The sequence below is a fragment of the Phaseolus vulgaris genome, chromosome 1, assembly GCF_000499845.2.
Source record: "Phaseolus vulgaris cultivar G19833 chromosome 1, P. vulgaris v2.0, whole genome shotgun sequence".
NCBI lineage: Eukaryota > Viridiplantae > Streptophyta > Magnoliopsida > Fabales > Fabaceae > Phaseolus > Phaseolus vulgaris.
Window position 1 is genome coordinate 46,736,763 of NC_023759.2, and position 25,971 is coordinate 46,762,733.

At 38.0% G+C, this 25,971-nt stretch overlaps 3 protein-coding genes across 4 annotated transcripts; 2 read left to right on the plus strand and 1 right to left on the minus strand.

Moving 5' to 3' along the window:
* Positions 1–698: 698 nt before the first annotated feature.
* Positions 699–4,239, minus strand: LOC137814774 (protein DEHYDRATION-INDUCED 19 homolog 2-like). The gene is made up of 5 exons (XM_068617676.1): positions 3,944–4,239; positions 3,674–3,816; positions 2,217–2,295; positions 1,836–2,082; positions 699–1,092 (listed from the first exon to the last, which is right to left on the minus strand). Exons 1-5 carry the CDS (start codon positions 4,017–4,019, stop codon positions 987–989), a joined length of 651 nt encoding a protein of 216 aa, XP_068473777.1. The 5' UTR covers positions 4,020–4,239; the 3' UTR covers positions 699–986.
* Positions 4,240–13,766: 9,527 nt separating this feature from the next.
* On the plus strand, positions 13,767–18,283 carry LOC137814778 (syntaxin-43-like). Of its 2 annotated transcripts, none has more exons than XM_068617679.1 (8): positions 13,767–14,080; positions 14,250–14,526; positions 15,495–15,584; positions 15,861–15,938; positions 17,130–17,207; positions 17,288–17,353; positions 17,430–17,510; positions 17,656–18,283. In XM_068617679.1, the coding sequence occupies exons 1-8, from the start codon at positions 13,896–13,898 to the stop codon at positions 17,761–17,763; spliced, it is 963 nt and encodes a 320-aa protein (XP_068473780.1). In that variant the 5' UTR covers positions 13,767–13,895; the 3' UTR covers positions 17,764–18,283. The 2 variants fall into 2 exon arrangements, with proteins under 2 accessions (XP_068473780.1, XP_068473782.1); XM_068617681.1 differs by having other exon boundaries at positions 13,820–14,180.
* Positions 18,284–19,914: 1,631 nt separating this feature from the next.
* On the plus strand, positions 19,915–24,489 carry LOC137814776 (cellulose synthase-like protein D5). The gene is made up of 3 exons (XM_068617677.1): positions 19,915–21,005; positions 21,389–22,193; positions 22,469–24,489. The coding sequence occupies exons 1-3, from the start codon at positions 20,137–20,139 to the stop codon at positions 24,242–24,244; spliced, it is 3,450 nt and encodes a 1,149-aa protein (XP_068473778.1). The 5' UTR covers positions 19,915–20,136; the 3' UTR covers positions 24,245–24,489.
* The last annotated feature ends 1,482 nt before the right edge of the window (positions 24,490–25,971 follow it).

The window sequence follows — 25,971 nt, forward strand, 5'->3', positions numbered from 1 at the left end:
ACATGTTCTGACACATGAACCCTAATATAATCCCTTCCGTGAGAGTTTATCATCACAGCTGTTATTCCAGTTTATCAGAGGTAGCATAATGATGGTTATAGTTTTGCTAAGGTCTCATATTTTAGTTTGATGCCCTTTTGAACACTGGTCCTTATAACGTTAGTCGCTACTCATTCTACATATATGGACCCGTCATTTTACATTTTAATTATATATAATTCCTTTTTTGGATGATGAATTGGAAAAGCGTGTTCTAATAAAATTTCCCTTGTTTTTTAAACAAGAAAAAATGGGAAGACGGTATAATATTATTTTTATCTTTCTATGTTGGATGATCTTCCTTGCATTGCAAGCCAATCACTCATGGTATTGGAAAAACTACGTTTCCGAGCCTTCATGCACTCTAGCATCTGTTAAAAGTTACTCCGAAAATTACAACACTACAGATGATAAAATGATTCAACCAGGATTTGAAATGGTGAAAAGTGTATTAAACAGGATGAGTTAAGGCATTCATTTTACACTATAAAAATCAAACTACCGTTAAACATTAATGGAGTTAATACAATGGCCACATTTGTCAACGGATTAAGCAAATTGCACATTTGAAAACATCCATTGGTCAATCGACTACCAGAACAACTCATCATTATTGGCACGCTTTTATCACATAATTTAATTATAGCAAATAGCAAGAGTAAGGCATTAAGCTACTAAACCTGTTATTACAACGAAACACAAAATCCTGAGAGAATACAAGTGCGTACGCAATTGTTCTAAACCAATAATAGCTTTGTCTTGAATATACATTACATTTAATTCCTACATAAAGCTTACTACTCTATACTAGGTGTATCTCAGTGCCATAGAACAGGAAAAACATTGGTCCTGTGACTAAGAATAATTTTGAAGATTGAAACTACTATATATTTCCTTTTTTTACCCATTGAATTGAAACTAGTAACTGATGTCCTTAATTGTCTCAATCAGAAGCCAGAATCAAAGATAGTAGACATCAAAAGTCCCTGTACAAATTTACTGCGCTGTGCTTTCTCTATTTGGTCTTTGTCAGATAAATGTGGCTGAACATCCCTGCAATAATTAAAGTATTAGGTACATATTTAAGAGAAAGATGAAAGTAGTTACGTAAAATTAAATATCTAATAAATAGGTAAAAAGTCAAACAAGAGAAAGTCAACAAGAAGATAATGAATGTCTTATTAAAAGGTACAAGTAACAAAAATAACCATTTTCCCTGAGGTCCTAAGCTTAACAAAGTGTAGAAAGAAACAAAAAAAGACCAGCGGTTTTTCGGGTACTTGCATATGCAGCTATGTTTTTGGTTCGAACCATCATTTGCCTCAATGCACCTACCTATACTAGATGTAGAAGGATGTGGTCCAGACAAAGAACACTTAAATTGCCCCCTGATTGATGTATTATCATCACTACTGCGGAGCTACAGCTTTAATTGCATTAATCTAAAAATTACTTGAAAATAGCAAGCATATCCAACTGTTGCAGGGGATGCTTCTAATGATTTCAGGTGGTGTGCCTGTTTTGAGTATTTATAGATTATTGCTTCACAAAGTGAAAGGTGGTCTGCGATAGATTATTGCTTCACTGGATGAAAGGTGGTCTTAGAAAATCAAGTTTTTTGGTACTGTTGATCATCTAAAATAGGATTTTATTTTTTGGTCCCAAAACTGACTTTTTTTCATCCACAAACTCTATAATCATGGATCAAAATAAATTTGTGATTTAGTAGTTGATGTTTGACAGCACATGAATAATGCGAAAGGACACATAGTTGATAGAGTGATACTTCATCATACCTTTCTAACACTTTATCATTTGAGTGCACTTCTTCAACGCTTATTTCACTTGAAGAATCTGGCAGCACATTTTCACATTCATCAACAGCAGATGCACCACATAAAAATGACAGCCATGGATCACTTGATGTGTTGGAGGTAGACATCCCAGCAGAAAAAGATTGCCAGTGTTCATCTGGTTCACCCTTTCTTGAAAAGGAAAGATCTGGGTAGGATTCATCTTTGTAGCATTTTGATTTCAGCTGACTGTAATCTCCAGTAAAGGAAGTACATACTTGAATGAAGAACAAAGACTTTGGTAAAAAGGAGATAAAAGGGAAACAAACTAATACTATTTATCAATAAATAAAACCATTCCTATCAAGCAGATCAGAAAGGATATCTTAAACAAGTTCCCATGTTGTGCTGCTATATGATCAACGACATTTGACCCAATCCACACGGTACATACAGGACAAATCTGCATGAACAAACAGAGATAGAGATAGTTAGTGCAATTCAACAAGCACAAACATAGATAGTAATGCAAATTGTAAGCAAATTGAGAAATATAACAATTGTATAAGAAAAGAGTACACACACACATCTGAATTTTAAGGCTAATGCAAGTAGCCAGTACAAACTTCTAAATCCGCCAACTGAAACCTAAAATTAGGATAAATACTACAACAGATCATTTTATGCCCCTTTCTAACAAGTTTTGTAAATTATGTGATAATCATGCATAGTCTACCTAACACACTTGGAACGTCCCTGATATTGACTCGATATAAAATTATTATAAATCCATTAAACGTTTTGATATTATAAGCATGACCATTAAAGAAATTATCATGCAATGAAAAACAAATTAGTGATCTAATTATTACTAGGAATTGTTTGACAGCTCTGGATTATTTCTCATAGTTTGAGGGTGAAGAGGGGTTGCACAGTTGATGGATTTAAAAGTTCATGGTGGTTACTTGCAATCTCCCTAAAGTCCAAGGTGTGTGTGTGTGTTTGCCTAGTCATACTCAAATCAACCGACAATAAAGTAACATTATCAACTTTACATGGAAGCTCATTCTAGATGTGCCAAAGATCTAAATTGAATTCATGTGTGGAGTAACCACTTCAGGTTCTACAAGCTAAGATCTTGTCAGGAACCACATCTTTAAGGGCTTCTGCATAGATGCAAGATATATAAAAAGCTAATAAGAACATCAGAAAAAGGCTTCACTTTGACAAATCCCATCAATGGTTAGCCCCAAGTTAAGATAAACATGCTATTAGTCGTGAACTAGAAGTAATAATGAATATTTTCAGAGGCAATAATGGAATGCAGAAATGCAAAGGTCAATTTAAAAAGCTGTCTCATTTTTTCAAAGGAAAATTTCAAGCCTGTTGTCCGCAATGATGGCAAGGAAGCTATTGAATTAAATTACAAGCATCATAAACATGGCCGATGATTAATCGCAAGGTAATACTTTTAATAAAAATATATGTAATTTGATGGATACAATTAGCATATTTCAAATGAAACTACCAACACTAGTTTCTTTAGTTCTTCGTGAATTTGTTGTTCAATAAATCAATTAAAAAGCTAATAACTACGAAAGGAACTTTCTTGCAAAGCACCAAACCACCCAATCTGAATGAGACAGTTTCAAAACTATAAGGCTAACAATGAACTGAGATATATCTCTATAAAAACATACCAACTAGAATAGATTAATCACAGTCACGCAGCAATAAAGAAGCATCAACAACAAGGTAAAGGGTATGGAAAAAGTTCCCATGCAAAGCTAAAAAAACAATACCAAAGGGGAATCAATTAAAGTGAAAGAGAAATCAAATACCCCAGACTTGGCTTCTGTTGAATGGTCCAAGTCAATATGACAACATAGTTCAAGAAGATCAAAATCTTCAGCGCAAAAAGGGCATGGATAAGCCCACCTAAAATCCTCATCCCCATTGACCTCATCAAAATCGACGAAAAGCTCTGGTTCAACGACAAAGCAAAAAGGTTAAACATTTAGCCAGAACAAGACACCCCACAAAACCAAAACCAACAAAAACAGTATCCACAAGACTAATGAACAAAACGGAGGTTTGAAATAAAGAATCACCGAAGTGTGACTTGAGCCTGGATTGGTAGCTTCTGGAGGCAGTAGAGCGGCCAAAACTGAAATTCTCGTCTTCCATTGACTTGCGCTAAGTAGTACAGGCACACGATGGAAAAAAATAAAAGGGTATTTCCGCTACACGGCAAAGTTGTCTGAGAAATCGTTGTTTGTGTGTTTTATTGAGGGTGCCGGTGTAAGATGGGAGTGGTGTGTGTACTATGTGTATATATATATAATGTTAGTGTGAAGAGAAATAGGACGAGGAAAATACTAGGGACTTTCGGTTTGGGTTTGTGCGTGGTTGTTGCCTTGGGGATCTTAGCCTACAAGAATTCTTGTTATTTGAAATTTACCCAAACGCCCTCCGTGTCCCTTCTGCACCACCACCACCACATATTAATGTAGCCTCCCTTGTAGGCCAAAACCCATTCAAATGTATTCTAGTCTTACCCAAACAGGAATATAAAAGTATTTAGTGAATAAAATTAAAATTGAGTAAATAGCTTCATAAGATGAAAATCTGCATATTTGCACAGCTGCTTTATAAGCACCTAAAATATTGTTAATATTATTCTGTTATGGAATGGTATATTGTATTTTTGCATATCGTATAGAAACTAGTAGAATTGAAGCACAGAAGAATTATAACAATTTGGTGCAATTAAATAGATAAGTCTAAATATAAGTATGGAAATTATTAACCCATTTGATCAAATATTATTATAATTTATTTTTTAAATTCATATAAACTCAGGCCTAAAGGTAAAATTATTTTAGTTTGGACAATCCTAACTAATTTGTATTTTTTATATGTAATTATTTGAAATGTTTAAATAACAAAGGAAGAACTCTGATGTTAAGCGTTCTCGGCCGAGTACTAGGATGGTTGACCTCATAGAAAATCTTGATGTTGTATTTATTTTATTACTAATGTATGCCTAAAATGTGATTCTGTTTTGGTTTGTGCTGCGTTTACTGCTATAACTAATGTTCCTTTGATGCTTCGTAATCGATGAAATACTAATTATTGTGAGAAAATCAAGTTTAGGGTTACTAATATTTTTCGGGAAAAAAATGTATGTGTTGATAATTTGGCTAATTCATTGGTATAATAAGGTACCATCTAGACTGTTTTTAGAATTCTTTATGAATAAGTATAATATACATATGTATCGTTTTTGTTAACATATGAGTTTTGGTTTATTCTTCCACATTTTTGTATTTTTTTTAATAATATTTTTTTCATGTGATAACAAATAATTGTTGTTACTTGAGATGTCAAAATAATTAAGATGTCAAGTTGCACAATGATACCTAATATGAGAATTTTTATTTTAAAAAAATATTTTAACCGAAATAAAGTAGTTAATCTCCAAATTTAGAAAAGAAAAGGGGAAAGGAAGGTTTAAGAAAGTGTAGAGATAAGTATTATGTTATAATGTACCTAGGCATACCTTTTTATTAAACTTTATACTCATTTAGATTAAACGTGGTATCAATTATTTAACTTTTTATTTTTTATCTTCTTAAAATCAAATACCATTTATACTATCATGAGATGTAAAGTTTGGAAATCTTTTAATTAGATGATTTTACTTTTTAATAAATAACAAATAATTTATTTTATATACTCAATAAAATAAATAATCAGATAATTTTTCTTTATTTTCAAATAATTAAATAATTTATATTAAAAAAAATAACAATTACGTAAACTTTTAAGTATTATTTTTTTAAAATCACACATATATATATACATTTAAATTGTATTATTTTTATATTTTTTAATCAATTAATATCTCTATATCATTGTGTAGTCATTTTATAATTTTTAATTAAATATTTTAATTTTTAATAAATATGAATGTATTTATTTATTTAAATAATAAAAAAGTTGTTTCATTTTTGTTCTCGAACTAGGTTGGGGACTGGGAGAACTATTGTCTTCAGATGTCACTCGGTCGGTCGTATCTCACTTCCTCCTTCGGTTCTTCTCGCTGGATGACTCCTCAGGCGGTTGGGGTACCTGCAGATGACACTCCAACGCTCAAGTCAGTGGGGTATCGTATTCGGCTGGCTAGAATACTGTAGATAATGACGTACCTTCTTCCTTGGAATGCGTGATATTTATATTACCTTGATGGACTCTCGCTGTTTGATGACTTTTTACGGCAAGTGCACCGCGTTTGTCAAAAGTAATAATTGTCCCTAAGGACAAATATCGTCGATCCCACAAGGAACAGTGAATTATCGAGTACAATAATCGTTAAATATAAAAACAGAACAATTAAAAGAGTTTTGAATTAATTGTGTTGGCACTGATCAATAAGAAAACAAACAAAGAATTAGTTGTTTCAATTGAAAAAATAAGGATTAGTTTCATCTCTCTCACTCTCAAGTATTTTGATTAGCATGTCAATATTAAGTTCTTTGATTGAAATTGATGCCCGTATAAAAATCATTTATATCGATTCCTCGCATATAAAATCCTTAAGAATGTCCCCTAACTATCGATCCCTCGCATAATTATAAGAACAACTTAGAACGAAGCTCAGACGTTTAATAGCAATTAACATTTCAAGTCTATTCCTAGCACTCAAATATGTTAAGTATTGTTGTTTAGGTCCGAACCCTAAAAATACCTCCCGGTCAGATTTAAGATTCTCAATTTGTCACGGAAAATTAAAAGTAAAACAACAATACCAATAATCAATCAAGAACTGAATATTAATATATAAAATATCACCTCAATACATAAGAGTTTGAGCAGATTACTCCCAATTCCAAAGGGTAGAATTAGCCACGCATACTTCTATCACCTTCCATTCTCCCAATTGGGTTACAATTCACTCTATGGTGTTTTCCTCTCAATCTGGCACACTAAGGTTGAGCCTCTAGCCCTCTATTTATCCTAGTTTTCTAGGGTTAGGTTGTTTCCTATGTCGCGCTAATGGGCTAAATGATAAAACATAAAAAAGGCCCAATCTTTCTTTGCATCTTTTTCCATTCTGGGACCTTCTATCTTTATCTTTTTAGCTCAAATCATTCATCTTTAATCCAAATCTCCAATCTTCCTTAGAAATCTGCAATTAACACCAAATTTAAAGATCATAAAAAATGTAAAAAGGTATAAATTCATAAATTAGGGATTATTTTATATGTAAATTACCAATAAATCCTCATAAGTGCCTATATTTTAATATGAAATATTACAGCTTAATTCACTAAACAACAAATCAAATTAGAAACTTATGATACTTCCAATTTCAAATATAGAAAATTATAGACACACTCAATTTCCAGAATCAAATCAAAACAAATAAATGAAAATTCATCAAGGAATATCTTCTCATATGCTCACGGGTAAGTGTTTATTTCTCTTTATTTTCACTGAATCATAACAAATCACAGTTGCTTTTCATTTCATCTTCAAATCACAAACATATTAGAAACATGAATCTTGAGGTCTTTTCCAGGGTTGTAATGAGGTTGGGCTTCCAAAAAATATTGGTTTTTCTTAGATAACAAAATGCACATATTAAAGAAGAAGAACATATCTACAATTCAATTATAGAGAACATATATGTTATCTAATTACCACTTTCTTTCGATGTCACATTTTCCCTCATTTTCTTTCTGACTTTTCATGATTTTCATGAAATTTTTCTATCTTTCTTTTCTATTTATTTTTCTTCTTCTGTTCCTTTTTTTTCTTTTCAATAATAGGAAAAGATTCTTCTTCTTCTTCTTCTTCTTCTTCTTCTTCTGCTTCTTCTTCTTCTTCTGCTTCTTCTTCTTCTTCTTCTTCTGCTTCTGCTTTAGGTTGTGCCCTCCAACATCGAGGGTGAGATCCGGTCGGTCCCTGATGACGACCTCCTTGACGGCGGCATCAAGATGATCTGCCGGGGTCTATTTTTGGCCCGCCGGGGGGCGGACGCTCAGAGGAGCCGGGTCGAGGACATATCACGCCTCGAGCACGATCTCCAGGAGGCCAGGCACAACCTAAAGCAGGCCGTGGAGGCCAACACGACTTACGAAAAGAAGTTGTGTGCGCAAGCGGCCGAGCTGGAGCTGCGCCAGAATAGGTTGGCCGAGCTTGAGAAGGCCGACGCCGACAAAGCTGCGGAGGTTATTCTCCTTCGCAAGGCATTGGAGACGGCCGACCGTCGGGCCACCTTAAGGGAAGAGGAAGCTGCGGCCGAGCGCGAGGCCAAGAGGGCGGCGGAGGCTGAAGTTTTGAAGACTATGGAGGACACCATGGTGCTCATTGGCCAGAGCTTCGATCTTGCCGTTCGACAGGCCGAGGTGCTATACGGCGGTCCACCTCCTTCTGGTCAATTTGACCAAGACATGGAAGTTGTGGATGGCCGTTTGGTCCCTGTAGCGGCCGGTCCACCTCCTGGTGAAGAGGTTGAAGCTGATCCCTCTAATGAGGTTTTGAATATCGTAGATTAGGCGGCCAGCTTTTAATTTTGGACCCTTGGGGCCGGGGTGTGGCCCCCACCTATTTTCAGTTTAATATAAGTCTTTCTTTCTTCAATTGTTTCTGCATTTTCTGGACGATCGAGCCTTTATGAGCCGAATGGTTAAACTTAAATCGTAAAATTAACAAAGTAAAAAGAACTGAGCGACCGGTCGGTGGATGAAATCAATTGAGTAACTTGTGATAAGTGAAATCAACCAAGTGCGTGTAACGGACTTCGATAGGTCGGCCGTCCTTTAACGAATTCGATTTAGGCGTTTATTTTAGGCGGGCTTTTGCCGATCGTTGTGTATGCCTCGGGGGGTATGCCGGTTAAGGCTACATCCTGGCCGAAATGGGTGCAGGTTCGGGAGGGTATGCCGGTTGAGGCTACACCCTGGCCGGACCGTGTATGTTACGGGAGGGTATGCCGGTTAAGGCTACATCCTGGCCGAGTGGGTTCGGGAGGGTATGCCAATTAAGGCTACATCCTGGGCGACATGGTTACGGGTTCGGGAGGGTATGCCGGTTGAGGCTACATCCTGGCCGGACCGTGCGTGTGGCGGGAGGGTATGCCGGTTAAGGCTACACCCTGGTCGAAATCGTTCGTTGTATACACTTATGTACGAAACGCCTCGTTAAAACCTCTCTGACCGATGGATCGGCCGGGCGAGGAAAGAGTGCGTAGATTTTATTCATGTTTAGCTGAAATAAAACTTTAGGTGCGTGACATTCCACGTCCTAGGTACAATTTTTCCCGATAGGTGTTCCAAGTAATAAGCTCCCCCTTCTCCCACTTCTCGGATTCGGAATGGTCCCTCCCAATTTGATGAGAACTTGCCGTCCGACTTCCTAGCGTTGCTGCGCATTCTCCAGACGAGGTCACTTTGTTGAAAGCTTCTGGGCTTGACCTTTGAGTTGTATCTCCTTGCCGCTCGGAGCTTACATACCGCTTCGCGTATCTTGCTTTTATCTCGAAGCTCGTTCAAGAGGTCGAGGCCGACCGTCAGACTTTCCTTATTGAGGGATAAGTCGAAAAGTTGGCGTCGGATGGATGGCTCCCCGACTTCTACTGGTATCATGGCCTCGGTGCCGTACGTGAGGCTGTAAGGGGTCTCTTGTGTGGTGGATTATGGGGTGCAGCGGTATGCCCATAAGACCTCGGGCAGCTCCTCCGTCCATCTTCCCTTGGCAGTGCCAAGCCTCTTCCTTAGTTCGTTCAACAGAACCTTGTTGGCCGCTTTAGCCTGTCCGTTCGTCTGTGGGTGCTTAATGGAGCTTGTGAGGGATTTGATGCCGAGGTCGCCGTAGAAAGTCATGAGGCCTTGATCGATGAACTGTCGGCCGTTGTCGGAGACTATTGAGTGTAGTATGCCGAACCGGCACACTATGTTTTTCCACACAAAATTTTGGATGTTTCGGGCGGTGATTGTGGCTAGTGGTTCGGCCTCGATCCACTTGGTGAAGTAATCTACTGCGACCAGCAGATGCTTGGTCTGGCCTTTGCCTGGTGAGAATGGACCGATGATGACCATTCCCCACATGGCGAACGGCCAGGGTGATGTCATGCTGTGCAGTTCTTCTGGTTTTTGGTGGTGGAGGGGGCCAAACTCTTGGTATTTTTGGCATTTCTTAACGTAATTAGCGCTGTCTCCGTAGACGGTCGGCCAATAATACCCTGCGCGGATTATTTTGGCTGCCATCGTTCGGGCTCCGGAGTGGCTCCCGCACGCCCCTTCGTGGATTTCTTGTAGCACGTATTGGGATTGTTCCTTGGTGAGGCACTTTAGGAGTGGCATTGAGTGCCCCCTTCGGTATAGGTCTTGACCGATCATAGTGTACCGGGCGCACTGCCGTCTGATGTTCTTCTCTTCCCCCGGTTGGCATGTCCCGTGCTCCAAGTACTGAGTGATTGGGGTCATCCATGTGTGGGTCTCGGTGATTGTCATGCATTCGGCGTCACCTACACTCGGCTGTGCTAGTCGCACCTGGACGACCGATCGGTGGTGGCTTTGCTTTTTTGTAGATGCCAGGCGAGAGAGTGCATCGGCACGTTCATTTTCCTCCCGTGGTATGTGCTGGACCGCCACCGTGTCGAATTTGTTCATGACGTTACGGACGGTGTGGTAATATCGTTGGAGGAGGGGCTCATTGACTTCGAATTCTCCTTTGATTTGACCGACGACCAACTGGAAGTCGCTCTTGCATGCGACCTCCTGCGCGCCTAGATCATTTGCTAAGTTGAGGCCGGCCAGTATGGCCTCGTATTCCGCTTGGTTGTTCGTTGCTTTGAAGGAGAACTGGAGGGCTTGCTCAATCAGCAAGTCCCCAGGCCCCTCGAGGACGACCTCGGCTCCGCAAGCCGTTTTGTTGGAGGAGCCGTCCACGTAAAGGACCCATTTGGCTGAGGTTTCTGTGTTCCTGGGGAACTCGGCTGCGAAATCCGCCAGGCATTGGGATTTAATGGCACCCCTCGGTTCGTACTTGATGTCGAACTCTGAAAGCTCGACCAACCACCCTATCATTCATCCTGCAAGATCGGGTTTAGACAAAATTTTGTATATGGGATAGTTGGTCCTTACCCTGATTTCGTGGTTCTGGAAGTATGGGCATATTCTCCTTGTTGTCAGCACTAGGGCCAGTGCCACCTTCTCTATCATTTGGTACCTGGTCTCGGCTGCATGGAGCGTCCAGTTGACAAAGTACACCGGGTGTTCTTCGCGGTCCACCTCTTGGACGAGGGCGGCGCTGACCGCTTCCTCAGATACCGCTAGGTAGACTACTATAGGTAGGTCTAGGCGGGACTTTTGGATAACGGCCGGCGAGGACAAGAATTCTTTGAGCTGACCGAAGATTTGTTCACACTCCTCGTTCTAGCTGAATTTCGAAGTTTTGCGGAGCATTATGGCTATCGGCCTGATCCGTTCGGCGAGGCGGGGTACGAATCTGGAGAGTGCTGTCAGTTGGCCGAGCAGCTGTTGAATTTCTTTCAAGTTTTTCGGGCTTCTCATTTCCGTTATGGCCTTGCACTTGTCGGGGTTCGCCTCGATTCCTCTGTGGGTCAGCATAAAGCCGAGGAATTTGCCGCCTTCAACGCCGAACGCGCATTTCTCGGGGTTAAGGCGCATGTTGACCCTTCTTAAGGCGTCGAAGACTTCTTGTAGGTCTTTGATGTGTTGGCCGCACGAGTCGGACTTCACCACGATATCGTCCACGTACACCTCTACGCTTCGGCCGATCATCCATTTGAAAATCTTGTCCATGAGCCTCTGGTAGGTAGCCCCGGCGTTCTTTAGGCCGAACGGCATTACCTTGTAGAAGTAGTTTACACCGTCCGTCGTGAAAGTCGTTTTACCTCTATCGCTATGGTGCATGCTGATTTGGTTGTAGCCGGAGTAGGCGTCTAAGAAACTCAATATCTTGTGGCCGGCCGCTCCGTCTACGAGCCGGTCGATGTTGGGAAGGGGATATGAGTCCTTGGGGCTCTCCACGTTCAAAGGTGTGTAGCGGGAGAAGCGGGGTCCGCGATTGTCCCTTTTCTGGTCCCGACCGGTTCGGGACCTTCCTTGTCGCTCCCTATCTTCCTTCTTTTCCCCGCTTGCCTCGGCTCGGGCGTTGTTTCTGAATTCACGAAGTTCCTCCAGCTGCATGAATTTCGCCGCTCGTCGTCTAAGATCGTCGAGGTTGGTAGCAGGCTGCATGCACAAGCTGTCGGCAAATGGGCCAGGTCTGAGGGCGGTCAGCATGTGATGCATCGCCACCTCAGGGCTGAGGTTTCGAATGCTCATAGCAGTCTTGCTGAACCGGTCAATGAACGTTCTGAGGGACTCCCCCCTCTCTTGACGAATGCCGACTAGGGCTATGCATGTCAGATGGTGGGGGCGGCTTGTTGCGAACTGGACGTCGAACTTCGCTATTAGGGTTTCGAAGCAATCTATAGAGTGCGCTGGGAGCTTGGTGAACCAGCTCAGAGCGCTACCCTTTAGAGAGGTTGGAAAGACTCGGCAGAATACTGCGTCGTCCGTGGTGTACAGGCTCATGTGGGTCGTGTATGCGTCCACGTGCTCATCTGGGTCGGTCGTCCCATCATACCGGTCCCTGTTGAAGCCTTTCCACTTGTCTGGCAAGGGGGTTTCCATGACACGGTCGGTGAAGGGATGGCGTCTGTCCGGACCCGCCGGAGCGGTAGTGTTGATTGTCTTGCTGGGATGGGACTCTCCATCCATTTCTAGAGTGAAGTCATTCTTGGTGTCTTTCTCGGCTTGGATGCCGACCCCGGTGGCGTGGGACCTGCCGGCCTGATTAGTCATGGCAAGGGACGGCACCCCCTCGACCAGTTTCTTCATCCGCTTGTTCTCTTCTTGGAGGTTTTTGATTTCCTCCTCATTCTTCTTAGCGGCTTCCTCGTGCGCCTTCTTCATCTCTGCTAGTTCCTTCTGAAGGGCCATCATCATTGCTGTTTGATCTGCTTCGATCATGCTTGCCATGCTGCTGGTTGATACCATCTACTGCTGTGGTCTCTGCTAGATCTCCTCGACCCCACGGTGGGCGCCAATTGTTCTCGAACTAGGTTGGGGACTAGGAGAACTATTGTCTTCAGATGTCACTCGGTCGGTCGTATCTCACTTCCTCCTTCGGTTCTTCTCGCTGGATGACTCCTCAGGCGGGTGGGGTACCTGCAGATGGCACTCCAACGCTCAAGTCAGTGGGGTATCGTATTCGGCTGGCTAGAATACTGTAGATAATGACGTACCTTCTTCCTTGGAATGCGTGATATTTATATTACCTTGATGGACCCTCGCTGTTGGGCCGGATTAGGGGGTTACTTAGCGATTAGGGTTGGATTAGGTCGTTTCCTAACCACAGGTTAACCTTTGCTAATTGGGTCAACCTTTGACTTGAGCACCTCATGTCGGTCGGCCACGTGCGATGCACGATCGACCTCCTACCTTAAAGTATGGTCTTGACACATGGGTTGACTGGTTCACAAGACCGGTCGGTCATCCCGTACAATTTCAAAATGATTAAATAAATTATATTTTTACAAAATAATGGCTACATAATTTTTAATACTATTTTTTATTAAATTATATGTATATATTTAAATTATATTATTTTTCTATTTTTAATTAATTACTCAAAATTAATAAAATTGTATATATTTTAATTTAAAAATTTAAAGCGTATATTTCAAGAATTACAAACGTATATAGACCAATTAAAATTTACAGTTTTTATGAGATAAAAATAAAATTTAAAATAAAGAGAAATTAAGAAAAAAAACCCGAATAATTAAGAACACGTTAACCAATATTCTTCTGAGGTAAAACATGCTTGAAAGTTCAATATCTTATAGAGTAAGGTACTTACGGATGTGTTAATTTACTAATATAACCCTTGTTAGTGACTCTTAATCTGAAAAGCTGGTACCATTTTTGTTGCTGGTAGTTTTGCAGGGAAAGCAGAGAGTGTGGTTACTTGAAATAGGATTCAATGGCGACGAGAAATCGAACTGTGGAGTTTAGGAAGCACAGAGACGCCGTGAAGAGCGTGCGTGCTCCTCTCTCCTCCTCCGCATCTGCTTCTTCCACCGGTCCCGTCATTGAAATGGTTTCACTTCTTCCTTCCAATCGATCATCCTATGCTCCTTTAAGCACCGAGGACCCATCCACCTCTAGGTTTTCCCTTTTCACCAAGTCACACTCCATTTCGTTTCTGCAAAAGTCTTTTTGGGCTTTAATTTCGTATATTCACATGCATAATAGCGATGCCCTATGTGTAAGTGCCTTAAACCTAGGTGTTGAACGCTGTTGCATTTGATAGTTAATAACGCCTTTAAAATGTTAGGGATGCGTTTACTGTGGGGTTGCCACCGTCTTGGGTGGATGATTCTGAAGAAATAGCTACGGCTATACAACGTGCTCGGGTTAAAATTTCTGAGTTAACTAAAGCTCATTCGAAGGCCTTGATGCCTTCCTTTGGGGATGACAAAGAGGATCAGCGTCTTATTGAGACACTCACCCAGGAAATTACATCTCTTCTTAGAAAGTCTGAAGTGAGGCTGAAAAGACTTTCTGCTGCTAGCGGATCATCTGAGGATTCTAATGTTAGAAAAAATGTACAGGTAGGGTAATTTTGCTGTAGAAGTATTATGTACTATCATTCTATCATATGCCGTGCAAACTAATTTGTTCAGACTTTAGCTTTTTCTTCAGTTGAGGTTGCCTGTTATTGACTTCCTGTTCTTAAGGTCGATATAGGTTCTTCGGCAATTATTTGTTTTGGGTGCAAAAAAGGAAGTTACAAGTTAGTTTGTCGATGAGTAGGTAGCCCAAGCTCTGCTTGCTCTCAGTCAGTTCAGGACTCTGGTGACTGTTTTAAAGATATATAAGCTATTGCGTAGAGTTTATCATCTATTTGACTATGATTATGAGGCCTTATTTTGCCTTAGTCTCTCCCATCGTTTGAAGGCCTATTCATATATTTTTCTTGTTTCTCCTTGTTTTTCATGTAGTACTGTATGTGATGTGAAGTTACGTGTTATCCTCATTTGGATTTTGTTGTTGGGTGTTTAAGAGGGTTAAAGGACAGGGAAAGTGTAGGGTGAACCCCTATTCATGTTTGAATGTTACCAATTCACCAGGTAAAGGAAATAAGGGGATAGTGAAAAGAAAATTATTAAAAACAATATAAATTTATTATTTCACCCCTCTATTTTTTGAAAAAAAACCCTAATGTAATTTAACTTCATATACTTTTTCACCTTAGAAAAGTAAGGAGGGGTGTGTGAAAAATCTTCATTTCCTTCCCTACTTTTAGGTTACCCCGACAAGAGAATGGCTAATCAAGGCTTTCCCCTCGTTCTATTTTCCCATTATAATCCCTCATCCAAATATAATGTTAGTTTCATCACAATGATTTTACACTCTTTATTTTGAAAATGGTTTCTTTGGTGAGAAGTGGTTTCTAAATAGACAAGACTTTACTTCGATCTTGGTTGCTTGCTCAAAATTTTAGTCAATTTATAATATACCAGTTTTGCTTTTGACTTGAGATTGGTATGATTGGCTCTTTTGTATCTACTTTTGGCAGCGTTCCCTTGCTACAGACCTTCAGAACCTATCAATGGATCTTCGGCGAAAGCAGTCAGCATATTTAAAACGTTTACAACAACAAAAAGAGGTTGCGACTTTTTATGTGTAGCTTATTTTCCACTCCAAAATCTTCTGTATGCCGCCACTTTTGTTGGTCTGATTCTCTGTTTGATAACCTATCAATCTACTTTTGTATCATTTCTTGATTTATTTTCTTTCTATTGTTAACTCTATTGGTATTCAAATGCTTGAATTTATATCCTGATTCTGTTGTGTCTGCTGCATCAGTGGGACTGCGGTGTTATTTTTTGTGTTAGTTTTTATGTCGCTTCCCTAATGTCTATCTTTGTGTGTAATCATGCAGGGTTATGACGGGGTTGACTTGGAGATGAACTTTAACGGGAGTAAATTTGGATCACATGATGATGAATTCAGTGATGTGGTATGCGTTCTTTTTGGCAACTAATTTATCTGGCAGGACCATATTTTTTAAGATACCGTATGCTGTGTAAACAATTATAGGAGACGTAGGTACTGAGGGAGGAGAAGGATAAATTAAAAACTGTTTGCAGTGAGTATAATGTAATGGTTACGGTACAAATGATGAACCCCTTGTACTTGTACCAAATTCTGAACCCCAGTTAAATAAAAAAGAAAATGAGATAATAAAGGAAATATAAAACCAATCATTGAGATGATAAAGAAATGTCAATTAACTGTAAGATACTTACTCTTAAAATTAATTAAAGGTATTATTGATATATTTCATATTATTCTAACAGTGTGTAGGATGCATTTATTTTTATCTACCAAGTGATGAGTGGTGATTTATTTTCTTTCCTAGCAATTATTGATGCAAAATTCTAATGATGAAACTACTAGATTTCTGCCCATATGCAGTGATCTCTTCTGCCTTGTCAATTCAGAAAGGATGAATAATGAATAAGACATGTAACATGAATACTATATGCCATGGACATACGGCAAATTTTAAAAATTGTAAGACACAACATAGGTATAATATAACGTATAAAATTTAATCTAAATTAACATATATTAAAAATCTTTGATCACAAGAGAGAACTCATGTTTTAAAAATGATCATCATTCATTGTAAAAATAATAATATGTTAAATTTATCCAATTATTTCAGTGTCCAATTTGTATTGGCAAAAAAGGTTTTAAAAATAGAATTAAAACCTGTAAAGATGAAACCAAAAGTATTCAATGTATTTATGCAGTGTCTTACATGAAAATGTGTACAACACATGATTTGGCTGGCTAGTATTTTGTAGTGTCCATGCCTTTTAGCGTTCAACCTTGTCTGTTGTAAAAGGGGTGTAGGTGTGTGGAGGACTTCACCATTTCTTGAATTAACAAAAATATAAGGATATATTTACCACTTATTTGAATCTGAAATGATGTTTCTCTTGAAAGGAATAGCTTGATTCATTAGGTTCATTTTACTTCTGATGAAATTGTCTCTCTGGACAACATTCTATCATTACAATGAAGTTGACAGTTTAAAAGGAACATTAAATGATATGAAATGTTTACTTACATTCTTCTTCATCCTGGATGAATTTATATCCAAAGTAAGAGATAATGATATTTGTTATTTGATTAACTCCAGGGTTTTAGTGAAGAGCAAATGACAAAGCTAAAGAAAAGTGAGCAGTTCTCAGTGGAAAGGGAGAGAGAAATTGAACAGGCAATTTGAATGCATTCGGTGTGTTGCTTGAAGACTAATCACTTTGTGTACCATGTCTTACTAAGTAAAATTTGCTGTAGGTTGTTAAGTCAGTTCATGAACTTGCCCAAATCATGAAGGATCTCTCGGTCCTAGTGATAGACCAGGTGAATGCTCCACCACCCTTGTATAAAATGGATTTCTAGAATAAAAAGGTGACTCATGAAGCTGGTATTCATGCAGGGAACAATTGTGGACAGAATTGACTACAACATTCAGAGTGTTTCTACGTCCGTTGAAGATGGCCTTGAGCAGTTGCAAAAGGTTCTGTTTTCTCTCATGCTATTACTTTCTTGAGTAGACCTTACTCAGTCTTTATGATTGCAAATTGGAGTGCTTTTCTTTCGGAATCTTTAGCTGCTGTTTAGCCTGTTAACATCATTTTAAACATATACTTTGTGCATTGCAGGCAGAAAGAACGCAGAAAAAAGGAGGGATGATTATGTGTGCCACGTCGCTTGTTATAATGTGCTTTATCATGCTAGTTCTCTTGATACTCAAAGAGATCCTCCTCTAGTCATATAACGGACCACTTTCCCGGCCAGCAGCATGTTAATTCTTCCATTCTATGTGAATCAAATTGCATTCTGTTTAAAGACAACTATGATAATGCCCTTCAGGTACGGTGAATTTGTTTTTAAAGTGCTTGAGCTCACAATTTTGCCTCCTTATTGAGAGGCAAGTTGGTATGACATTGTACAGCATAGCATCGTGTAAAACATAAATAGTAGTTAATCTCGCAGTGGCCAATTTTCTTTTTAAAAAAAGGAAAGTAGTTCTAGATAGACACAATCTTGCAGGAGGATACGAAAGACGAAGCAGAAGAGCAACTTGTATACATCCGAAAGTCATCAAGCATGTTAATATTTTGTCAGTTTTTCTTTTTCTGTTCACCTCTTTACAAGCTAAATGCTTGCTTTCTGCCACTGTTTATATTCCGCGAGGGAGAAAATTTCAAAATTGTATAGTGATTTGGCCTTATGAGTATTTTACAGCAGCAAAGTTAAATGTTATTATTTTTATTTATAGGAATATAATATTTCATGGGTTTAAAAGTCGAAACTTAGATTTTATGAAATGTTAGCTAAGTTCAAATTTATGTTTGTATTAAATATTAGTGAAATTCATTCATATATTTCAACTAGAAATCAGATGACAACGGGGAGATAGTAAAATGGGTTTTGCTAATATTAATATTCTTTTATATGTCTGTTTTTTCTAGAAAAGTAATAGCATTTATTACTGTGGAAAATAATTCTCCTTTTTAGCAAAATTATCTTTATTAAAATACTTAGAACGGAAATGTAAATATTTTTACTTTAGCATATTATTATTAATGTATTATTGAACTTTTATATTTTGTATTAATTAGAATTTCTTTAGTATTAATTTTAAAGTACTTTATTTTATTTTATTGCAAGTACACGGACTAATCGAACTATTGATCTTTTTCATTTTCTTTCTTCATCTAGTGATAAAAGTGTAAATATTAGTGGCAACTAAAAGTTGAAGTTCTTTTTTGAAACAATTTTTCTTTTCATGTAACGATTGGATTAATCTGAATATGCTATCAATTTTTGAAACAGCTTTTTTTTATTTTCAAATATTTTTTAATAAAATGAATGGAAATAGTGCATCAAGAGACAATTTCTTCATTTTTATAGGAACAACACTGATTATGACTTTGTTAGAGTTATAAATGATGATGTCTTTGTTGGATCCACATAAAATGAGATACATATATGTGGGACTTGGGTACAATGTTGCTTAGGAGAATATCCTAACTTATCATAAGAAACCTTTCTCCTTGTTCTTTGCCTTCTGTGTCAAAAAATTTGCATGGTAGTATTATTTTTATTTTAAAAAGTAAAGAAGTCGTGATTCATATACAACTTTCACTCAATTTATTAAAAGAAAATCATGCTATTTTATACACCACTTCTATAAAAAAATAAAAAATAATTAATATTAAAATCGTGTTTTCAATGATAATTTTAGTAAAAAATCTAAGCAAAAATCATGTTTGACTATTCGATTTTTCCATTTCAAAGTCTCCATGCATTATTTATCCATTTTTGTAAAAGAATATTTGTATTCATTTTGATAAATTTCCAAAAAAAATTACACCAAATCGGTATACGGAGCATGTACAAAATTAGATTATATACAATTTAATTGTATGAGAATATATATAATATTATTTTTGTTATTAAATAATATGATCTTATAAAACTAAAAAATGATTATACTAACTTATCATTCTATTAAATAGTTATTTTGTGTATTGTATTGTTTTAGATATTTCTTTTACGAAGAAAATGAAAGAAAAAGCTTTGTAAAAATATATATGAATACGTGGAAACGAGAAATATTTAAAGTTAAATAGAATTTGAAATTGTTTAAAAAACCAACTGTAGAATTAAAACATACAGAAAAAAATATGGTATCAGTAATAATATTTTATTTTAATCACTAAAGTATAAAAAAAGTAAAACATGGAATGCGTTTCTTGTATTTTAATTACAATGATATGCTTTTATTTAATACAAACGTTGCAATAAAATTTTAAATATTTTTGGCTCCATGTTTTCCTTCAGACCAGATCTGTCTTTGTTAGAAACTATAAAATGAAAGCAACTATTAAGTAAATTAGTGGTCCAGATCTATCAACTCCAGAATGTAGTAATTCAGCGGTCACGATCTATCGACCGTTGCATTTAAGTCTCAAATCGACCGTTGCACCTTTCTTTGCTACTTCTACTTCTCTGCTTCTGCTTCTTTCTCCAATTTCAAATTCCACACTCTTAACAAGCTTATGTTGAGGCCATTGAGGATTTCCGTTTTCTCACTATTCCTTCTTTAATCTCTCACGCCTTCTCATTTTAGCAACATGGTCAAAACGGCGTCGTCCCCTTCTTCCTCTCCGGTCACCATTACGGTGTCGTCCGGAGGACGACGCAGAAGCATGGGACTAACCAGTCCCGTTCCTCGCGCCTCAGTCTCCACCAACAACCCAACTTCTCCTCTCAGAGCTTCCGGCGGAGGTAGGAGACTCTCTGGCGCCGGCGCTTCCAAAGGCGGTGGCATCGAAGAAATGAACTCTGAGTACGTGTCGTACACCGTTCACATTCCCCCGACGCCGGACCGCAAGCCCCTGACAATCTCGGAAGACGGAAAAGGAAGCACGAGTTTCATCTCCGGCACGATCTTCACCGGAGGCTACAACTCCGTGACGCGTGGCCACTCCTCCGTGGAAATCGAAGCGCTGCCGAAATCGACGTCGGTTTGCGGAAATAAGGGTTGCGACGAGGAAGCAATGAAAGGCTTGTGTAATCCGTGCGAGTGCGGGTTCAAGATCTGCAGGGAGTGTTACTTTGAGTCTGGTGGGAACAATGGTGGAGGAAAGTGTCCTGGGTGCAAACTGCTTTATAAGTATGCGAGTGATGATGAAGATAATGAAGAGGGAGAGGGGTCTGAGGGTGATGATCAGCCTCTGCCTCTGCCTTCCATGGCGGAGGTCAAGTTGGACAAGAGGTTTTCTCTTGTGAAGTCCTTCAAAGCGCAGAATCATCCTCAGGAATTTGACCACACGCGATGGCTGTTTGAGACGAAGGGGACATATGGCTATGGAAACGCTGTGTGGCCTAAAGATGGTTACGGTGCTAACGGGTTTGGACCCCCACCGGATTTTGGAAAGAAAGCGAAGAGACCCTTGACCCGCAAGGTTGGAGTTTCAGCTGCTATTCTCAGCCCTTATAGGTCAGTTCAATTCTAAACCTTTTTTCACACTTTCTTTTCTGCATTCTCTCTTCACAACATGCTAATAGTGGTTGTACTTTTAAAAAAAAATCTTGATTCTTTCACATACATGCGGGCTAAGGAATCAGACTGTAAACATGTTCAAGAGACTTAGTTTATTTATATGCTAACCATAGCATACCATGTTTCCATGTTTTAGTTCTTTCCTGCATTAACAATAAAAGGAAAAAGGCATTGGTTTGTATATCTATTATTTTTTATTAAAACATTTAAATCACATAGGATACTTGTGATTGCATCAGTGTTTAAAATATGGCAACTTATAACTATTTCTGTACTTGCCTATTTTGGTTGATGAATAAACTAGTTTCTAATGATTTCAGGATGCTTATTCTGCTGCGTCTTGTTGCTTTGGGTTTATTTCTTACATGGAGGATAAGACACCCAAACCATGAAGCGATTTGGCTGTGGGCAATGTCTATAACTTGTGAGCTATGGTTTGCATTTTCTTGGCTTCTTGATCAGCTTCCTAAGCTGTGTCCCGTGAACAGAGTCACTGATCTATCTGTTCTGAAAGAGCAGTTTGAGTCTCCAAACCTGCGCAACCCAAAAGGGAGATCTGATCTACCAGGAATTGATGTGTTTGTTTCCACGGCAGACCCTGAAAAGGAGCCTCCTCTTGTGACCGCCAACACCATTCTCTCCATCCTTGCAGTTGATTATCCAGTGGAGAAGGTTGCCTGTTACTTGTCTGATGATGGTGGAGCTTTGTTGACATTTGAAGCTCTTGCTGAGACTGCTAGTTTTGCTAGAATTTGGGTTCCTTTCTGTCGTAAGCACCATATAGAACCCCGAAATCCTGAAGCTTATTTTGGGCAGAAACGTGATTTCCTCAAGAACAAGGTCCGGTTGGACTTTGTGAGAGAGAGGAAAAGGGTGAAGAGGGAATATGATGAGTTCAAAGTGAGGATAAACTCCTTGCCGGAGTCCATTAGGAGAAGATCCAATGCTTACAATGCTCATGAGGAGCTACGAGTCAAGAAGAAACAGATGGAAACAGATGCCAATGTCTCCGAACCCGTTAAGGTTCCTAAAGCTACGTGGATGTCCGATGGCTCTCATTGGCCAGGAACTTGGGCATCAGCGGAACAAGACCACTCGAGGGGGGACCATGCTGGCATAATTCAGGTTTCTAGACATCTAAAATATCATATTTTAGTAAATGTGTTTATTAAAATCACTGTACATGTTTTTAGTTACACAGAATCAAACGAATAAAATTTCTGTAGATATTTATACTAGAGATTTTTTAACATTTTTATGCACCAGAACTAAAAAGTAAAATGACTAAATTTTAGTAGAGATAACACTTGAAATTTTAACATTTTTGTGGACAAAAACATCATTAACCTTGTCCTAAATGTTAAAGGACTAACACTGAATCCTTTCTGGTATTTGTGTAGGCAATGTTAGCTCCACCAAATGCAGAACCGGAATTTGGTGCAGGAGATGATGGAGATAACTTGATTGATGCAACAGATGTTGATATTAGGTTGCCCATGCTTGTTTACGTGTCTCGTGAAAAGAGGCCAGCATATGACCACAACAAGAAAGCAGGGGCAATGAATGCTCTTGTTCGCACCAGTGCCATCATGTCCAATGGGCCATTCATTCTGAATCTTGATTGTGATCATTACATCTACAACTCCTTGGCTCTAAGAGAAGGTATGTGCTTTATGCTTGATAGGGGTGGTGATAGGATATGCTACGTTCAGTTTCCTCAAAGGTTTGAGGGCATTGACCCCAGTGACAGATATGCAAATCACAACACTGTGTTCTTTGATGTGAGCATGAGAGCTCTGGATGGCTTACAAGGTCCCATGTACGTGGGAACAGGCTGCATATTCAGAAGAACAGCTCTGTATGGATTTAGTCCTCCTAGAGCCACAGAACATCATGGGTGGCTTGGCAGGAAGAAAATTAAGCTGTTTCTGAGAAAACCAAAGGTCTCAAAAAAGGAAGAGGATGAAGTTTCTGTGCCAATAAATTTTGATCATAATGATGATGATGCAGACATAGAGTCCTTGCTTCTTCCCAAAAGATTTGGGAATTCTACTTCTCTTGCTGCGTCCATTCCTGTGGCGGAATACCAGGGAAGGTTGCTTCAAGATTTGCAAGGAAAGGGAACACATGGAAGGCCAGTAGGTTCTCTTGCTGTGCCTCGTGAGCCATTGGATGCGGCCACTGTTGCTGAGGCAATAACTGTAATATCTTGTTTCTATGAAGATAAAACTGAATGGGGCAAACGAGTGGGATGGATATATGGTTCAGTCACAGAAGATGTGGTAACTGGTTACAGAATGCACAATAGAGGGTGGAGATCAGTGTACTGTGTAACCAAAAGGGATGCTTTTAGAGGATCAGCTCCAATCAATTTAACAGACAGGCTCCATCAAGTGCTTCGATGGGCTACAGGTTCCGTTGAAATCTTCTTTTCAGCTAACAATGCGTTATTAGCTAGTCCTAGAATGAAGTTCCTGCAGAGAGTGGCATACTTAAATGTAGGAATGTACCCTTTCACCTCAATGTTTTTGATAGTCTATTGCTTTCTACCTGCGTTGTCTCTATTTTCGGGTCAGTTTATAGTCCAATCTCTCAGTGTAACTTTTTTAGTATTCTTGCTGGGTATCACAATCACACTGTGTTTGCTTGCACTGCTGGAGATCAAATGGTCAGGAATCACTCTACATGATTGGTGGAGAAATGAACAGTTCTGGCTAATTGGTGGAACAAGTGCACACGCTGCTGCTGTTTTACAAGGGTTACTGAAGGTAATAGCAGGAGTGGAGATATCATTCACTTTAACTTCGAAGTCAGCCACTCCAGAAAATGAAGAGGATGAGTTTGCTGACCTCTATGAGGTGAAGTGGAGCTTTCTAATGATCCCTCCCATTACTATTATGATGGTGAACGCCATTGGTATTGCTGTAGGAGTAGCTAGGACCGTGTACAGTCCCTTTCCACAATGGAGCAGACTAGTAGGAGGGGTGTTTTTCAGTTTCTGGGTCTTGTGCCATCTTTATCCTTTTGCAAAGGGCCTCATGGGAAGAAGAGGAAAGATTCCTACCATCATTTATGTCTGGTCTGGATTGCTCTCCATTATTATTTCTTTGCTCTGGGTATACATAAACCCTCCTTCAGGAAGAACAGAAGATTATATGAATTTCAAATTTCCTTGAGTTTGTGGTAGACGAAGTTTCCTTGAGAGGTAGATGTGTATGTAGTAGATTAAATTCAATTATGAGTATAATTTTTAGTTTTTGATTTCTGATTATTTGTGACCTACCCTCAATGTTCTGTAGGTCAGATGAGAAATGAAGTTACTAACTTCAATATCTTGTAGCCTTGAATTTTACTGTTAAACATCTCAAATGATTGAGATGGTCTCCTCCTCTTCATCTAATGCATGCTTACATTTCAATAATTGTACTTATAATTTCCTATTCTAATTATAATTCACGCAGTCACTTTTTTACATTATATTTTTAGGAATGAACACATCATTTTTAGCTTTTTAGGTGAAACAATTAATTATCAAAACTTGTTAAACAATTAATAATCACATAATTAGACATTTTTTCATTTTTTTTGTTTTTTTTTTTATAATTTTAGGGATATTTTTTATATGTATAATTTTATTTTAAGTTTTTATTTTCTTAATTACTTTTGGGGATAATTATATTTTAAATTACATATTTACTTTTTTATATTATTGTTAAATATGATTGAGATGGTCTCCTCCTCTTCATCTAATCTAATGCATGCTTACATTTCAATAATTGTACCTATAATTTCCTATTCTAATTATAATTCACGCAGTCACTTTTTTACATTATATTTTTAGGAATGAACACATCCTTTTTAGCTTTTTAGGTGAAACAATTAATTATCAAAACTTGTTAAACAATTAATAATCACATAATTAGACATTTTTTTATATAATTTTAGGGATACTTTTTTATATGTATAATTTTATTTTTAAGTTTTTATTTTCTTAATTACTTTTGGGGATAATTATATTTTAAATTACATATTTACTTTTTTATATTATTGTTAAATATGGTTTGAAAAATCTATAATTATGATCGAAATTTTCTCAGGAAAGCTAGCTCGCATAAGAACGATATTAAACCGAAAGCTTATCAAATCAGAATTTGTATAAGAACCTTTTCATTTCCTGATTAGTAGGTGCCCAAGTCGCCACTAAGACATTGCATCTAACGGGATATAAGGCTCGTATTATTTATAGAGTTCACATTCATTATTTTATTTGCAAATACCTACAATTGAAATTAATTATATTAAGGTCAATAACTACTCATTTAACATAATTTTTTAAACACTAAATTCGAAAATATTTTTGTAAATTTTTTTATTTTTCATACAAACTATTCAATATATTTTTAAACTATTTAAATCAACAGAAACCTATAATGAACAACCACTCTTAATAAGTATCTAAACTTTTACATACTCATGTCAATGATCACTTATTTAACATAATTTTTAAACACTTAAGTTGGTTACATGATATTATTATAAATTTTATTTTATTCAATACATTTTTTAAAGTATATAAAATATATTTTTTATACTAAAATATTTTTATATTTTAAAAATGGAAAAATCTTTTACACGTGTAATTTACTCTTTTCCAGTGATCATTCACATTCAAATGACTGTGTGACAGTGGAGTCATCACTACCTCGGGAATTTTTTGACTTATTCTTGATAAGAAGTTCAGGCAATTATTGATGTAATCTTTTTAACACTTAATTGGGACAAAAGACCTATTTCTCATTGGCCACAAAAACACAATGTTCCTCTTAAGTGACAATCTGGGTTGTCATTTTGCCATTCGAATATCGCACTATAATACATCCCAATGTTTGGCCTCATCTAATGC

Bases quoted from the DNA above. Each gene is read 5' to 3' on its own strand.
- LOC137814778 (XM_068617679.1), top strand. From the start codon at position 13,896: ATGGCGACGAGAAATCGAACTGTGGAGTTTAGGAAGCACAGAGACGCC. The intron at 14,081-14,249 runs GTTTTCCCTTTT...TTAAAATGTTAG, and splicing joins GAGGACCCATCCACCTCTAG to GGATGCGTTTACTGTGGGGT. The intron at 17,354-17,429 runs GTGAATGCTCCA...GTATTCATGCAG, and splicing joins CGGTCCTAGTGATAGACCAG to GGAACAATTGTGGACAGAAT.
- LOC137814774 (XM_068617676.1), bottom strand. From the start codon at position 4,019: ATGGAAGACGAGAATTTCAGTTTTGGCCGCTCTACTGCCTCCAGAAGC. The intron at 3,817-3,943 runs GTGATTCTTTAT...TCGTTGAACCAG, and splicing joins CAGGCTCAAGTCACACTTCG to AGCTTTTCGTCGATTTTGAT. The intron at 2,083-2,216 runs TATCCTTTCTGA...CTGGAGATTACA, and splicing joins ACATGGGAACTTGTTTAAGA to GTCAGCTGAAATCAAAATGC.
- LOC137814776 (XM_068617677.1), top strand. From the start codon at position 20,137: ATGGTCAAAACGGCGTCGTCCCCTTCTTCCTCTCCGGTCACCATTACG. The intron at 21,006-21,388 runs GTCAGTTCAATT...TAATGATTTCAG, and splicing joins GCTATTCTCAGCCCTTATAG to GATGCTTATTCTGCTGCGTC. The intron at 22,194-22,468 runs GTTTCTAGACAT...GTATTTGTGTAG, and splicing joins ACCATGCTGGCATAATTCAG to GCAATGTTAGCTCCACCAAA.